The sequence below is a fragment of the Accipiter gentilis genome, chromosome 19 (genome assembly GCF_929443795.1).
Source record: "Accipiter gentilis chromosome 19, bAccGen1.1, whole genome shotgun sequence".
In the NCBI taxonomy this organism is placed as follows: Eukaryota; Metazoa; Chordata; class Aves; order Accipitriformes; family Accipitridae; genus Astur; species Astur gentilis.
This window is the reverse complement of record NC_064898.1, coordinates 13119267-13137266: the sequence shown is the minus strand read 5'-3', so window position 1 is coordinate 13137266 and position 18000 is coordinate 13119267. Positions and strand designations below refer to the sequence as shown.

Here is an 18000-nt window from a genome sequence, read left to right as displayed (position 1 = left end):
TGGTCAGGGAGGGTCGCTATTCCTTTTTTTTTTGATATTATCCTGCTTTTTGCAGCTCCAGACCTACACAAGGAAAAGGACCGGACCATGGCGCACTCCCATCCTCATCCCACAGAGACAAAGAGGTCTCTGACCTTCTAAAAGGAGGCTGACAAGAAGTTAAGGCATCAAGAGTTTGGCACAGCCCTGGGCAGGCGTTGCCCATGGTAAGTGAGAGTGGCTGTTCCATTGTTTGCTCTCCTGTCTTTCAGAATTCCAGGCGCAGGCAGAGAAAACGACCAGACCATGGAGCAGTCCCCTTGTCAGCCACACAGCCACTGAGATCCCCTAATATCTACAAGGACGCTGGTTCTAAGTTAAGGAATCAAAAAGGACATCAGCTCTTGGCACCAACCTAATGATGCATTGGCAGTGCCAGAGTGGGTGGGTGGTTGCTGTTGGGCAATGCCACCATGGGATGGGTGTCTACTGGATGCCAGCGACAGGTGGGACTGATAGCCTTTTCCTGAGGCTGGCAGAGCTCACAGCAGTGGTTACCCATGGTCAGCGAGGGTCGCTGTTCCTTTGTTTATTGATATTATCCTGCTTTTTCCAGCCTCAGGCCCACTCAGGGATAAGGGAGTGACCATGGCACACTGCCGACCTCCGCCACACAGCCACTGAGATTCCATTCTCTCTACAAGGACGCTTACTGTTATAAGTGGCGACGAAATATTGTACACCAGGCCTTGGATAATCCAATCAAAGTTTATTCAAGCAAGCTGCAAACATGCAAAACAGCACTGAGCCGCTGGGGAGTCTCTGCTCTACCAAGGGCGTGCACCCTGTAAGAGACTGTGTTGGTACTGCTGACTGGACATCACTGCTGCCTCAACATCCTGTTGTTGTAGGGGAGTGCGCACAAGACGTCCCCGAAGAAAGCCACCACATCCTTGCCTGCTGAGCCGTGCCTGCCCACAAGCAAGGTGAGAAAGAATGGGTCAGGACATTTTAATTGGTGTCAGAAGTGGGATCCCTAGAGATGAGAGTGCTGTACTAATTCCTTGTTGAAGTTTTGTGTTAGTGTGTGGCTTTGAGGTTTTGCTTTTGAGAGTGAGAAGGGGGGAAATCCGGAACTATTGTGAGACCCTCTCAAGACGTTGCCCTCTTCTAGTGGTGTTGATCTGTGACTGGATAGTGTTCCCTTCTGAGAGGGAGACCCTCTCATAACGCCGACCTCTTGACTTGCGTTAGAGAAAATGGATGCTCGGGAAACTGTTGGTGTGTGTGATTCTGTGCCCTCGCAGGTTGAAGGAATAGAAAAACTCTATGATCTTTTAGAGGACTACCGATCTTGCCCCTCATTCCAGGGACAAGACTGGGCGAAAAAACACTGGTTTCAACCACAGAGTGTGGTGGATCGGATAAGAATCTTACACAAAGAAGCTAAGGTTAAGAAAGGAAAAGGAAAAGCTATAATTTGTGCAGTGCTGGGAGCGAGTCTGGCAGCCGCGATGGAAGAGAGGAAGCAGAAATCTGACCAAAGTGATATGATCAGAAGTCTGCAGGAACAGTTGCAAGAAAGTAAACAGTTTCTGGAGGAGGAAAGGAACCTTGTTAAGGTTTTAACAAGAGAATTGAAGAAGTACATGATGAGAGAGACGGAGAGAGAGGCGGAGGTAGAAATGCCGCCTGCGGAAAAAAGGACACAACAAATCTATCCTCAGGGGGATTTGCAAAGGGCAAAGGAGACCATAGAGAGCCCTCCCCATGTGTGTCCAGTGATTAAAACAGAGTATGTGTATGAGGACAGTAGCGATGACCGTCCCTAGGTTATCACTAAAGAAGCCCCATACACAGCAACTGAATTAGCAAAATTGAGGAAAGATTTTTCAAGGATGGCAAAGGAATCTGAGACAGAGTATGTGTGGAGAGTGTCTTTGACAGGAGGAGATGGAATCTTATTGTCAGAGAAAGAAGCAGAAGGATATTGGGGTCCAGGTGTGTTTCTAACAACTGGCGATCACTGGGCCCCATGGTCACTGACTCAGAGAGCTGCGTACTGGGCTGGAGGGCTGAACCCCATGGAAAGGGGAGATCCCCTTGCCATAACCGGTACGGTGGATCAGCTGGTAGAAAGTGTGCAAAAGGCGGCATGCATCCAGATGATGTATGACCGGGAGCTCAAGCCCTATCAGGGCTCCCCAATGATGCTGCCTGTGGACCCAGAGAGGATGAGCATCCTAATACGGGGGCTCCCCAACTCTCTGAGACCAATTGGGATCCAACTGCGAGGGACAATTCTAAATACCCTCAATGGAGAAAGGACTAGGTCCACTCTGGAGGGGAGAATGTCCCCTGACCATCAGCGGCCAGGGAGAAAAGTGTGGACATGGGGAGAGGTAGCTCAGGAATTGATTGATTTTGAGACAAAATTTGGCCCTGTTAGTGGACCATCTCAAAGAACTGAAAACAAGATTGTACGGCGACTTAGTGGGCGGCTATTAGCCCCTGGAAGACAGCAGCCCCTAAGTCGACAGGCACTGTGGCAACTAGGGCTTCAGAAAGGCATTCGCCGGGACTTGATGGATGGGCTCTCGACCCAAAGATGGGAAGAGCTTGTGCAGAACTGGTCAGGGCAAAAGGCCGTCTCCAAACCAACTCCTACTGCCCCACCCTTGATAAACCCTGAGAACGAGTCGACTAAGGAGGAGAAGTTGGCGGGAAACTTAGATCCTCCGCTCCTAGAAGGTGAGGGGGGAGACGGAGGGTGGATGTTTGTTAGGCAACTCACCTGCAATACAAAAGGAGATTCACTGATTACTCTCGCTGTAGGACCAAAGAAAAGACCGGTGACCTTTTTAATTGATACTGGGGCACAAATTACCACGCTAAGGCGGACTGAAGCAGAACAATGTGGGGTTTCGGCCCCATCTAAAAATCTGATTGTCTTAAATGCTTTTGGGAAAACCCAATCCGTGTCCATGACTCCGGCAACCCTATGGTTACCAGGGGAAGAAAACCCAGTCAATACCATGGTGGCCGTAGGGTCTTTCCAGATGAATCTTTTAAGTATAGATGTTCTGAAGGGTAGACAGTGGCACAACACCCAGGGACACTCATGGTCTTTTGGTGTCCCTCAGATTAGGCAGTTAGCCAAAACATGCAGTCTAGAGGTGCGTCTATTGCAAGCGGCACCTACCCTTCCCCCTTCTAAGTTGACAAATGTTAAACCCTATCCAGTGCCTCTAGGAGCAAGAGAAGGAATTACACCAGTTCTGGAGGATTTAAAGAAACAAGGGGTTGTAGTTCCCATAAAAGCAGAGGACCAATATATAGATGATGTGGAGGATGGATAGGAGGAAAGCAGGTAGAAGAAGTTAGAGAAGCCCAGAATGACGTGTTGACAATTCCACCTGAGAAAATCCAAACCCCTTCAAGTGAGGTAAAGTTTTTAGGAATCTGGTGGAAGGGAGGCATGATCCCACGGATAACCTTTCCTCTCTTGATCAGACCCAGATGTCAAAGTCAAAGAAAGACTTACAGCATGCACTGGAATTGCTTGTGTTTTGGAGAAAACACATTCCTGACTTCACAATTATTGCTAGACCCCTGTACGACTTGCTGCGTAAGAGAGCTCAGTGGGAATGGACTCAGGTCCATGACAAAGCTTTACAGTTGTTGGTGTTTGAAGCGAATGCCTATCAGGCCCTTGGTCCCACTCAGAAGGGCCCAGAGGGACCTGTTCGGCCCATTGGGTTTTATTCTTGCAGCTTTAAAGGTGCCAAAAAAAGGTATACAACTTGGGAAAAGAGTCTATTTGTAGTTAGTTTAGCTCTGAGAGAAGCTGAGCGGACCATCCGGCAACAATCTATAGTGCTTAGAGGTCCATTGAAAGTGATCAAAGCAGTTTTGGCAGGAACTCCACCCCCTGACGGGGTGGCCCAGAGAGCCTCTGTACAAAAGTGGTATGCACACATAGAACACTACTGTGGAATCTTCTCTGTATCAGAAGGAGCTGCAAAAGTGTTAAATATACAAGACGAGGTGAACTCAGATAGAGACACATCCGAGCTTTTGCCTGTAATAGAAGTAGCTCCTCCGTTTTCTGGACAATTGCAAAATGTCTGGTTCACGGATGCCTCGTCGAAGCGAGAGGGAAAACTTTGGAAATATCAAGCTGTGGCACTTTGAATAGATACCGAGGAACAAATCATCACTGAAGGGATAGGCAGTGCACAAGTAGGAGAACTAATTGCTGTATGGAGCGTCTTCCAGCACGAGGCTCAATCTGCTTCTTCTGTCTATATCTATACTGATTCTTATGCTGTGTTTAAGGGCTGCACTGAGTGGCTTCCATTCTGAGAACAAAATGGGTGGGAGGTCAATAGGATACCTGTATGGCAAAAGGAAAAATGGCAAGATATTCTTACCATTGCCAGACAAGGAAAATTTGCAGTAGCCTGGGTAGCATCTCACCAACCAGATGATGCCCCGGTGAGCCAATGGAATGCTAAAGTGGATGAGCTGGCCCGGCTAGCCCTCCTACAAAACACCCAGATAGTGGAAAATTGGGAACGCCTGTTAGAATGGCTACATGTAAAGCGGCAACATTCAGGAGTCAAAGACCTCTATTGTGAAGCACACACCCGAGGGTGGCCAGTTACCAGAGAAGAATGTAAAACCTGTGTGTCTTCCTGCGAACAGTGCCGCGTCCGTTTGGACAGACACCCACTGGAGGGTGACCCCCTGCATTTGAGAGAGGCAAAAGATGCCTGTGGAAAAATTTATAAGACTGATACTAACCCGAGAAGCGAAGTTGTTCTTGTTTCACTTTCAGGAAGAAGCAAGTGACACAGACATGCCCGCAGAAGAAGAGAAGCAGACATGATGTTATTTCTAATTATGTTATGTTGGAGATTTACCTATGAAGGTGAAGGGAAGCCAATTCCCCCACCTCCCCTTATCCCATATGATTCCTATAAGGATAACTGTTGGGAAGTGGCTTGCTGAAAAAGGACATGGGCCTGTGGAAAAGTTGTGCGAGCAGAGTTCTGTGTGAAAGAATGTCAGTTTGAGCAACAAGACTAGGCCTTGGCTGAAAATAGCTGGCTTTACTGATATTGGGAGAAAAACAACAGCTGGTCTCGCTGTTATCAGGAGAAAGACAGGGACGGTGTGACCTTGGCATAACTTCACAAGTAACTTTTGAAGAAGTTCTCATGAGAAAGTTACTGAACACGCGTAGCTGCCAACCACAAGTGGGTGTGTTTTAGTAATGAATAAACATTAGCAATGTACCAATCGTATTAGGACTAGTAGGCGTAATTATCACAAACTGTATAAATATGAGCTATCCGTGCAAATAAAGTTGAATCACTTCTATCACTCATATTGGGTCGACTTATGTGCATTCCTCCGCCGCTCCAACAAATGGCGCCCGAACGGGGACCGAAGAAAGGGGAATTGGAGCGACGGACACTGAGAAGCACCGGTAGCAGCGACCGGGGGGCAAAAGATTAACCGAACGCTGATCGTCTTGGTTGGTGTGTTAACTCTCGTGCCTGGACCGTCCAAAAGGGGTTCGCCGTCAGTGAGGGCTACTGGAAAAAGGCTGCAAAGACTTTTTAACCGAGGTGCCTTAATCAAGGTAGCACCCAGGAGTATCAAGAAGCCGGCCGGCAATGGATCAAGAGGTAGCCCTAAAATTATTACAGTGCTTTTTAGAAAAGCGGGGAGTAAACTGCATTAAGCAGATTTTGGGGTTAGTCGCGCTGGGTCGCGTTAAGGGATGCTTTAAGAATCCGGATTTATTATTTGAGGAGAGTGAATGGCGTAGATTAGGAGACGTATTATGGGATATAGTAACTGATGATGATAAATCAGCTAAAAAACTAATGAAGCAAGGACAGAAACCTTTCAATTAGTGTGGGTACAGCTTTTGAGCTTAGTACCTGGAAAGCTATCGGAACCTCCCTATGGGATGAAATTAGTGACGGGTCTAAAGAAGTTAAAGATCTTGCAACTTTATGGAAATTGATTAAGACAACTCTGTAAAAAATGAAAGCAGATCGTAAAGCGTCTGCGTCTGCTTTTGCTGCTCGCTCTCTCCAACCGCAAGCGAAAGGGAAAAGCGGGGAGAAAAACATAATGCAGCGAGAGAGACTTTTTGGAGCTTGTTCGCCTATTCTCGTGCCCTTGACTTCTGCTCCACTCCCTGGGACTGCCGATATTAATCAGCCATCCGACAGTTCCCAAGCCTCCCTAACCGTACGATTAAAGGAAACCCTACAGAATCAGGGAGTGAGTAAAAATCTGCCTACGAAAAACCAGCCCTCAGATACCACCGTTCAACATGAACAAATTATACCTAGCATACACCCTGATTCAAATAATGCAAACAAGGACTTGGCTACTCTAATAATAGAACAAAAAGAGACAATGTTAGAATTGTTAAAGGAAATGGGGAAAAGAGACGGGGAAACCAACCGCACCCGTGATAGACGCGGAGCCGCCTGTAATAGCCGCTGCAGAAGAAAGGCAGAGACATTGGAGGGGTGTAATAACAGATGCCATTATAGAAGGGACTATGCTCTAAGCATTCCCAGTTATTGCATCAAATGGACAGAAAAAATGGGAGGTGTTTGACTGGAAGGTCATTGAGAAATTAAGGAATGCTGTGAGTCAGTACGGAATCAAATCTGCGTTAACTCACCAAATACTGCAATTCATTTTTTCTGCTGATACGCTGATACCTCAAGATATTAAACAGCTAGCACAGTTGATTTTGACACCCGCCCGAATGTTAGTGTTTTTCTGGCAGTGGGAGAAGCTCTGTGATAGGGAACAAGCAACATCACGACAACAAACAGATCCCCTATGGGGAGTAACCATGCAGATGCCGATGGGTACTGGACCCTTCGCATCAGGGAACGCTCAGTTACAATGTGTCACTGAGGTTCATCATCTATCACAGATCTTGGCGTATCAAGCTTTTCTTACCGTACCAGACAATATGTACAGCCATGCTTTTACCCAGGTGAAACAGGAGAATACAATTTATGACCACCCTGACATGAACGAGGGCATGAAAGAAAACATGTTCAAAATACTCGCTTTTGAAAATGCTACTGAAAAGACACGCAAAGCATTGTGTAATTTGCCGAAAAATGCAGACATCGTTGATATGATAGAATACACGGATCGATCAGTGGACTCACAGAAAGTAGCCTATGCTGCCACAGCTCTCCAAGGAGCTACAAAGAAACACAAGGCCAGTAAGACACCCTTGGTCAAGTGTTCTAACTGTGGCAAACGTGGACGCATTAGGAGCAAATGTACAGGTACTGTTAACAGTAAGTGCTGCAACAAGTGTAAGAAAGATAACCATACCACCAAGAATACAGGAAGAAGGGAAACTTTACACCGACTGCGAAGGCCCCTCGCGCGACGACACGAATGCAAGGGGCTTGAGCTGCCAGCCCTCAGGCAGCCTCGCAACCACCAGATCCGCCACCGCAGGAAGCTCCAGAGTGGATGTGGAAACCGCAGTCAACATAAAGGGACCATTGGGGTTTGGACTTAGTGCATTTTTAATGGGGCAATCTTCAACAGCTCTAGAAGGAATTCTGGTGCTCCCAGGGCTTATTGATGCAGATTATTGTGGGACTGTGAAAATTATGATTCATGTTTTAATCCCTCCTGTTTCTATTCCTAAAGGTACCAGAATAGCACAATTAGTTCCATTCAGGTCGTGTGTTCCGAACCCAGGTGAAGTACAACGTGGAGATGGTGGATTCGGCTCCACAGGGAAACCGCAGGTATACTTTGCCATGGACACAACAAGAGGTAAACCAGAAAAGGTAGTGCAAATGGAAGGGCCCGATGGAGTTGTTGTCAAGAAACCGATGACAATCAATACAGGTGCTGATGTTATGATTATTTCACAATGCATTTGGCCTCCATCATGGCCATCGATCAATCCAAACTTTGGTATTGCAGGGATAGGGGGCACACAAGCCACCTTAGTAAGTCAGCTACCGATTACATTTGTGTTCCCCGATGGTGAACACATTACGACGTGTCCGTATGTCATGACTACCCCAACTGAATTGTTTGGCCTCGTAGGCCATGAATTATTGAGCCAAATGAAGGCAATGTTAGTGACGCATCCTTTTTAGGAGCGGTCACTGAGGGGTAGCCGATTCTGAAAATTAACTGGAAAAACAGATGAACCTGTTTGGATTGATCAGTAGCTGCTAAATTCTGAAAGGCTACTAAAAATACAAGGGTTAGTTGAGGACCAATTGAGAGCGGGACATGTTGTTCCTTCTACTAGTCCATGGAATACATCAATATTTACCATTCCCAAGAAAAGTGGGAAGCGGAGACTGTTACATGATCTCAGAGCTGTGAATGTGGTGATGCACAGTATGGGAGCCCTGCAGCCAGGTTTGCCGTCTCCAGTTATGCTTCCAGAAGAATGGGATTTGTTAATTATAAATCTAAAAGATTGCACCCAGATGGCGCTGAACGGTTCGCCTTTTCGGTACCATCGATTAACAAGGCAGAACCCTATAAGAGATACCATTGGGTCGTGTTACCGCAATGAATGTGCAATTCCCCCACGATGCGTCAGGTGTATGTGGCCTGGGCATCAGAGCCTGTAAGAAAGCAGTTACCTCAGTAACTTGCCACAGGATGAGATTTTAACTCAATTGCAGGACATCTTAAGCCATCGCGGAGTAATAATCACTCCTGAAAAGGTGCAAAAGGCAGCACCTTGGAAGTATTTGGGGTGGCACATAAATGCTAGCAATGTTAAACCTCAGAAGGTTCAAATAACATGAGAAATTTCAATGTTACATGATGTCCAGAAGCTTGTGGGAGATATCCAGTGGGTGCGGAATCTTTGTGGTATCACTAATGGCAATATGACCCCTCTGGTAGAACTCTTGGGTATGAGAACACTGTGCAGATGAGAAACGGGAAATGACAGAGCTGACCAATTGGTTGCAGCGCCACGGGAGCCTCCTCCAGGGAATCGTTTTCAACAAAGCACGGCAATCATATGCGTTCTTGCCCCAACCCACTAGGATGTTAACAAAGCAATTTGACTTACCACTTACTGATGCCCAAGGTATCGTTAAAGCATGCCCTGATTGTCAAAAGGAAGGGCTGGGCTTGGGCCGTGGGGTTAACCGATGAGGTCTTTTGCCATTGCAGTTGTGGCAAATGGATGTCACACATGTCACGTGGTTTGGTGCAAAGCGTTCTGTGCACGTGTGTATTGATACCTATCCTGCTGCCATGTGGGCCACGGCACGAACTGGAGAAAAGGCCTTACATATTGAATGACATCTTCACGCTTCTTTTGCAGTACTGGGTGTGCCTAAAGAAATTAAGACGGACAACGGCCCAGCCTACGGTTCTACACGATTTGCTCGATTTTGTAATTTGTGGGGAATTCATCATGGTACCGGTATTCCACATCTTCCCACAGGACAGGCTATTATCGAATGGGCCAACCAAACCCTAAAAGAACATGCTGCAAAAACAAAAAGGGGGAACCCAGGGCTTACTCCCAGAGGAACGATTGGCCAAAGACTTATTTGTGCTAAATTATCTTAGATTGACAGGTGATCACAAAGACCCACCAATGGTAGTGCATCATGTTCTTTTACAGGCAGAAAGGACGCAACAAAGTACAGGAATCATGGTAATGTACAAGGACCCAGAATCTGGGAAATGGTGCGGATCAGCAGAAGTAAAACTTACTGGGAGATCCCGGCTAAGTGGGTCAAGCCATGGCTTCGCACTGATGCTGGACCCGGAATTGTCCCAATGGCGACTGGCACGGCACCGGCGGGTGCTGAAGCCACTGATCCGACAGATTCTAACTAATAGAGTATTACTAGCGGACACTGAGTCCTTCAGAGAGGTTTTTAGAACAGCGTGCCTTATTGTATATAGATCTTGCTTTAGGTAAAAAGTGTGTTAAGCATAATTTGATTAAACATAGTGTGATTACGGGAAGACAGTGTGGGGTAAATGTAAAAGTTAGTTAAAGCCAAAATTAGGGGTAAGGTCTATTTCCATTAATAACCTGGGAACAAGGTTGATTGTGTTTCCACAGATACAGGCCCACGACGGACTCCTGTTCGATTTGCACGACCATCATCATCTGGAGCATCATAGATGATGTGGCAATATGAATACCACCTCAGCCAAAAACTAATGTATAGGTCACCTTGGCTAACATAACAGGTCAAGATTCTCTGCGCATCGCAACTGTATCGTAAAGCCCACGAACCAATAGACAAGATGGCTATGACTCGTGCAGCGCGCCTGGCCAGCGAGCGCATGCGTCATAGATTGCAACCGAGGCGGACTTTTGGCACCCGCTGGCCACGTGTGCTAAAACCCGTTCCTCTGCAAATGTATAAATACCGGGATTTTCCGAAGAGCATCGGGCTGGTGTACGGTGAGGCCGTCGTTGCCTCTGTGGGGACGCCCACGGAAAGCTGGCACCTACCGATTGCTGGGCTGAGTTCGTGGAGCAAGATGGCACAAGAATGTATGGATGGTTCATTTTCCTCATAGTCCTCATGGTCTGGGTCATTAGGGGTAACAGGTTGGCTCAAAGAATTATGGGCATTATTGTAGTTACTGTGATTGTAGCTATTGTAATAGTTTTACCTTGTTCAGCTTATTAAGGAAAATGGCATCCCAAGTTATTAAGTAAGCCTGGATTGCTCAAAAACAAAAAGAGGGAGAAAGATTTAAACAGAGACCTACAGTGGATTCGACCTTGTTGTGGTATTACAAATACAGACTTACAGCCGCTGCTGGATTTATTGAGGGGCAGCGATAGCTTAACTTCTACAAGACAACTAAGTGCACCGGGATGGCAAGCCTTGGCAGCAATTGGACAAAAAAAAGAAGTCACATCATCCATGTCTGGCAGATACGTTCCTGATTTACCCATAAATTTGAAACCTTATGCTGAGATTGATATGGAACACACTGACTGTAGTAAGCAGCATGACAGTGACACCGGTGATTGATCCACATCTGTTAACGCCATGGGACAGTAAGAATGTTTGGGTGTCACTAGCTAAAGCTATTAATCAAACCTCTTTTTGTGTGCTTATGTATTTTATTAGGTATAATGTTGTTTTTACTGTGTTTAATTAATTGGGTTCACAGATCTTTGCAAAGGGCAATACAGCAGGTGTTAAAATTTTACCTCAATCTATTCACAAACAGATAAATTGGCTGAAGAAACATACACAAAGATCCAGCAAGAAACTAGTTGGTTTGATGGGGTGTTAGAGTCAATATTTGGTGGGATAACACCACGGCTAATGTAATTGATTAAGGAAGCCTTACGATGCTTGGGTATATTGATATTAATCTGTGTAATAATTAAAATTGCATATGGGTACATGATGAGAGGAGTCTCAAAGCTGACACACCAAGCTCTACTCGCACAAAAAGAAAAAGGGGGAATTGTTGGGAAGTGGCTTGCTGAAAAAGGACATGGGCCTGTGGAAAAGTTGTGCGAGCAGAGTTCTGTGTGAAAGAATGTCAGTTTGAGCAACAAGACTAGGCCTTGGCTGAAAATAGCTGGCTTTACTGATATTGGGAGAAAAACAACAGCTGGTCTCGCTGTTATCAGGAGAAAGACAGGGACGGTGTGACCTTGGCATAACTTCACAAGTAACTTTTGAAGAAGTTCTCATGAGAAAGTTACTGAACACGCGTAGCTGCCAACCACAAGTGGGTGTGTTTTAGTAATGAATAAACATTAGCAATGTACCAATCGTATTAGGACTAGTAGGCGTAATTATCACAAACTGTATAAATATGAGCTATCCGTGCAAATAAAGTTGAATCACTTCTATCACTCATATTGGGTCGACTTATGTGCATTCCTCCGCCGCTCCAACAAATGGCGCCCGAACGGGGACCGAAGAAAGGGGAATTGGAGCGACGGACACTGAGAAGCACCGGTAGCAGCGACCGGGGGGCAAAAGATTAACCGAACGCTGATCGTCTTGGTTGGTGTGTTAACTCTCGTGCCTGGACCGTCCAAAAGGGGTTCGCCGTCAGTGAGGGCTACTGGAAAAAGGCTGCAAAGACTTTTTAACCGAGGTGCCTTAATCAAGGTAGCACCCAGGAGTATCAAGAAGCCGGCCGGCAATGGATCAAGAGGTAGCCCTAAAATTATTACAGTGCTTTTTAGAAAAGCGGGGAGTAAACTGCATTAAGCAGATTTTGGGGTTAGTCGCGCTGGGTCGCGTTAAGGGATGCTTTAAGAATCCGGATTTATTATTTGAGGAGAGTGAATGGCGTAGATTAGGAGACGTATTATGGGATATAGTAACTGATGATGATAAATCAGCTAAAAAACTAATGAAGCAAGGACAGAAACCTTTCAATTAGTGTGGGTACAGCTTTTGAGCTTAGTACCTGGAAAGCTATCGGAACCTCCCTATGGGATGAAATTAGTGACGGGTCTAAAGAAGTTAAAGATCTTGCAACTTTATGGAAATTGATTAAGACAACTCTGTAAAAAATGAAAGCAGATCGTAAAGCGTCTGCGTCTGCTTTTGCTGCTCGCTCTCTCCAACCGCAAGCGAAAGGGAAAAGCGGGGAGAAAAACATAATGCAGCGAGAGAGACTTTTTGGAGCTTGTTCGCCTATTCTCGTGCCCTTGACTTCTGCTCCACTCCCTGGGACTGCCGATATTAATCAGCCATCCGACAGTTCCCAAGCCTCCCTAACCGTACGATTAAAGGAAACCCTACAGAATCAGGGAGTGAGTAAAAATCTGCCTACGAAAAACCAGCCCTCAGATACCACCGTTCAACATGAACAAATTATACCTAGCATACACCCTGATTCAAATAATGCAAACAAGGACTTGGCTACTCTAATAATAGAACAAAAAGAGACAATGTTAGAATTGTTAAAGGAAATGGGGAAAAGAGACGGGGAAACCAACCGCACCCGTGATAGACGCGGAGCCGCCTGTAATAGCCGCTGCAGAAGAAAGGCAGAGACATTGGAGGGGTGTAATAACAGATGCCATTATAGAAGGGACTATGCTCTAAGCATTCCCAGTTATTGCATCAAATGGACAGAAAAAATGGGAGGTGTTTGACTGGAAGGTCATTGAGAAATTAAGGAATGCTGTGAGTCAGTACGGAATCAAATCTGCGTTAACTCACCAAATACTGCAATTCATTTTTTCTGCTGATACGCTGATACCTCAAGATATTAAACAGCTAGCACAGTTGATTTTGACACCCGCCCGAATGTTAGTGTTTTTCTGGCAGTGGGAGAAGCTCTGTGATAGGGAACAAGCAACATCACGACAACAAACAGATCCCCTATGGGGAGTAACCATGCAGATGCCGATGGGTACTGGACCCTTCGCATCAGGGAACGCTCAGTTACAATGTGTCACTGAGGTTCATCATCTATCACAGATCTTGGCGTATCAAGCTTTTCTTACCGTACCAGACAATATGTACAGCCATGCTTTTACCCAGGTGAAACAGGAGAATACAATTTATGACCACCCTGACATGAACGAGGGCATGAAAGAAAACATGTTCAAAATACTCGCTTTTGAAAATGCTACTGAAAAGACACGCAAAGCATTGTGTAATTTGCCGAAAAATGCAGACATCGTTGATATGATAGAATACACGGATCGATCAGTGGACTCACAGAAAGTAGCCTATGCTGCCACAGCTCTCCAAGGAGCTACAAAGAAACACAAGGCCAGTAAGACACCCTTGGTCAAGTGTTCTAACTGTGGCAAACGTGGACGCATTAGGAGCAAATGTACAGGTACTGTTAACAGTAAGTGCTGCAACAAGTGTAAGAAAGATAACCATACCACCAAGAATACAGGAAGAAGGGAAACTTTACACCGACTGCGAAGGCCCCTCGCGCGACGACACGAATGCAAGGGGCTTGAGCTGCCAGCCCTCAGGCAGCCTCGCAACCACCAGATCCGCCACCGCAGGAAGCTCCAGAGTGGATGTGGAAACCGCAGTCAACATAAAGGGACCATTGGGGTTTGGACTTAGTGCATTTTTAATGGGGCAATCTTCAACAGCTCTAGAAGGAATTCTGGTGCTCCCAGGGCTTATTGATGCAGATTATTGTGGGACTGTGAAAATTATGATTCATGTTTTAATCCCTCCTGTTTCTATTCCTAAAGGTACCAGAATAGCACAATTAGTTCCATTCAGGTCGTGTGTTCCGAACCCAGGTGAAGTACAACGTGGAGATGGTGGATTCGGCTCCACAGGGAAACCGCAGGTATACTTTGCCATGGACACAACAAGAGGTAAACCAGAAAAGGTAGTGCAAATGGAAGGGCCCGATGGAGTTGTTGTCAAGAAACCGATGACAATCAATACAGGTGCTGATGTTATGATTATTTCACAATGCATTTGGCCTCCATCATGGCCATCGATCAATCCAAACTTTGGTATTGCAGGGATAGGGGGCACACAAGCCACCTTAGTAAGTCAGCTACCGATTACATTTGTGTTCCCCGATGGTGAACACATTACGACGTGTCCGTATGTCATGACTACCCCAACTGAATTGTTTGGCCTCGTAGGCCATGAATTATTGAGCCAAATGAAGGCAATGTTAGTGACGCATCCTTTTTAGGAGCGGTCACTGAGGGGTAGCCGATTCTGAAAATTAACTGGAAAAACAGATGAACCTGTTTGGATTGATCAGTAGCTGCTAAATTCTGAAAGGCTACTAAAAATACAAGGGTTAGTTGAGGACCAATTGAGAGCGGGACATGTTGTTCCTTCTACTAGTCCATGGAATACATCAATATTTACCATTCCCAAGAAAAGTGGGAAGCGGAGACTGTTACATGATCTCAGAGCTGTGAATGTGGTGATGCACAGTATGGGAGCCCTGCAGCCAGGTTTGCCGTCTCCAGTTATGCTTCCAGAAGAATGGGATTTGTTAATTATAAATCTAAAAGATTGCACCCAGATGGCGCTGAACGGTTCGCCTTTTCGGTACCATCGATTAACAAGGCAGAACCCTATAAGAGATACCATTGGGTCGTGTTACCGCAATGAATGTGCAATTCCCCCACGATGCGTCAGGTGTATGTGGCCTGGGCATCAGAGCCTGTAAGAAAGCAGTTACCTCAGTAACTTGCCACAGGATGAGATTTTAACTCAATTGCAGGACATCTTAAGCCATCGCGGAGTAATAATCACTCCTGAAAAGGTGCAAAAGGCAGCACCTTGGAAGTATTTGGGGTGGCACATAAATGCTAGCAATGTTAAACCTCAGAAGGTTCAAATAACATGAGAAATTTCAATGTTACATGATGTCCAGAAGCTTGTGGGAGATATCCAGTGGGTGCGGAATCTTTGTGGTATCACTAATGGCAATATGACCCCTCTGGTAGAACTCTTGGGTATGAGAACACTGTGCAGATGAGAAACGGGAAATGACAGAGCTGACCAATTGGTTGCAGCGCCACGGGAGCCTCCTCCAGGGAATCGTTTTCAACAAAGCACGGCAATCATATGCGTTCTTGCCCCAACCCACTAGGATGTTAACAAAGCAATTTGACTTACCACTTACTGATGCCCAAGGTATCGTTAAAGCATGCCCTGATTGTCAAAAGGAAGGGCTGGGCTTGGGCCGTGGGGTTAACCGATGAGGTCTTTTGCCATTGCAGTTGTGGCAAATGGATGTCACACATGTCACGTGGTTTGGTGCAAAGCGTTCTGTGCACGTGTGTATTGATACCTATCCTGCTGCCATGTGGGCCACGGCACGAACTGGAGAAAAGGCCTTACATATTGAATGACATCTTCACGCTTCTTTTGCAGTACTGGGTGTGCCTAAAGAAATTAAGACGGACAACGGCCCAGCCTACGGTTCTACACGATTTGCTCGATTTTGTAATTTGTGGGGAATTCATCATGGTACCGGTATTCCACATCTTCCCACAGGACAGGCTATTATCGAATGGGCCAACCAAACCCTAAAAGAACATGCTGCAAAAACAAAAAGGGGGAACCCAGGGCTTACTCCCAGAGGAACGATTGGCCAAAGACTTATTTGTGCTAAATTATCTTAGATTGACAGGTGATCACAAAGACCCACCAATGGTAGTGCATCATGTTCTTTTACAGGCAGAAAGGACGCAACAAAGTACAGGAATCATGGTAATGTACAAGGACCCAGAATCTGGGAAATGGTGCGGATCAGCAGAAGTAAAACTTACTGGGAGATCCCGGCTAAGTGGGTCAAGCCATGGCTTCGCACTGATGCTGGACCCGGAATTGTCCCAATGGCGACTGGCACGGCACCGGCGGGTGCTGAAGCCACTGATCCGACAGATTCTAACTAATAGAGTATTACTAGCGGACACTGAGTCCTTCAGAGAGGTTTTTAGAACAGCGTGCCTTATTGTATATAGATCTTGCTTTAGGTAAAAAGTGTGTTAAGCATAATTTGATTAAACATAGTGTGATTACGGGAAGACAGTGTGGGGTAAATGTAAAAGTTAGTTAAAGCCAAAATTAGGGGTAAGGTCTATTTCCATTAATAACCTGGGAACAAGGTTGATTGTGTTTCCACAGATACAGGCCCACGACGGACTCCTGTTCGATTTGCACGACCATCATCATCTGGAGCATCATAGATGATGTGGCAATATGAATACCACCTCAGCCAAAAACTAATGTATAGGTCACCTTGGCTAACATAACAGGTCAAGATTCTCTGCGCATCGCAACTGTATCGTAAAGCCCACGAACCAATAGACAAGATGGCTATGACTCGTGCAGCGTGCCTGGCCAGCGAGCGCATGCGTCATAGATTGCAACCGAGGCGGACTTTTGGCACCCGCTGGCCACGTGTGCTAAAACCCGTTCCTCTGCAAATGTATAAATACCGGGATTTTCCGAAGAGCATCGGGCTGGTGTACGGTGAGGCCGTCGTTGCCTCTGTGGGGACGCCCACGGAAAGCTGGCACCTACCGATTGCTGGGCTGAGTTCGTGGAGCAAGATGGCACAAGAATGTATGGATGGTTCATTTTCCTCATAGTCCTCATGGTCTGGGTCATTAGGGGTAACAGGTTGGCTCAAAGAATTATGGGCATTATTGTAGTTACTGTGATTGTAGCTATTGTAATAGTTTTACCTTGTTCAGCTTATTAAGGAAAATGGCATCCCAAGTTATTAAGTAAGCCTGGATTGCTCAAAAACAAAAAGAGGGAGAAAGATTTAAACAGAGACCTACAGTGGATTCGACCTTGTTGTGGTATTACAAATACAGACTTACAGCCGCTGCTGGATTTATTGAGGGGCAGCGATAGCTTAACTTCTACAAGACAACTAAGTGCACCGGGATGGCAAGCCTTGGCAGCAATTGGACAAAAAAAAGAAGTCACATCATCCATGTCTGGCAGATACGTTCCTGATTTACCCATAAATTTGAAACCTTATGCTGAGATTGATATGGAACACACTGACTGTAGTAAGCAGCATGACAGTGACACCGGTGATTGATCCACATCTGTTAACGCCATGGGACAGTAAGAATGTTTGGGTGTCACTAGCTAAAGCTATTAATCAAACCTCTTTTTGTGTGCTTATGTATTTTATTAGGTATAATGTTGTTTTTACTGTGTTTAATTAATTGGGTTCACAGATCTTTGCAAAGGGCAATACAGCAGGTGTTAAAATTTTACCTCAATCTATTCACAAACAGATAAATTGGCTGAAGAAACATACACAAAGATCCAGCAAGAAACTAGTTGGTTTGATGGGGTGTTAGAGTCAATATTTGGTGGGATAACACCACGGCTAATGTAATTGATTAAGGAAGCCTTACGATGCTTGGGTATATTGATATTAATCTGTGTAATAATTAAAATTGCATATGGGTACATGATGAGAGGAGTCTCAAAGCTGACACACCAAGCTCTACTCGCACAAAAAGAA

At 45.8% G+C, this 18000-nt stretch overlaps 1 protein-coding gene across 1 annotated transcript; it reads left to right on the top strand.

The window, feature by feature from the left end:
* Positions 1–1493: 1493 nt before the first annotated feature.
* On the top strand, positions 1494–3127 carry LOC126048138 (uncharacterized). The gene is given in 2 exon segments (XM_049822721.1): positions 1494–2730; positions 3123–3127. Coding segments are annotated over 2 exon segments (1242 nt in total).
* The last annotated feature ends 14873 nt before the right edge of the window (positions 3128–18000 follow it).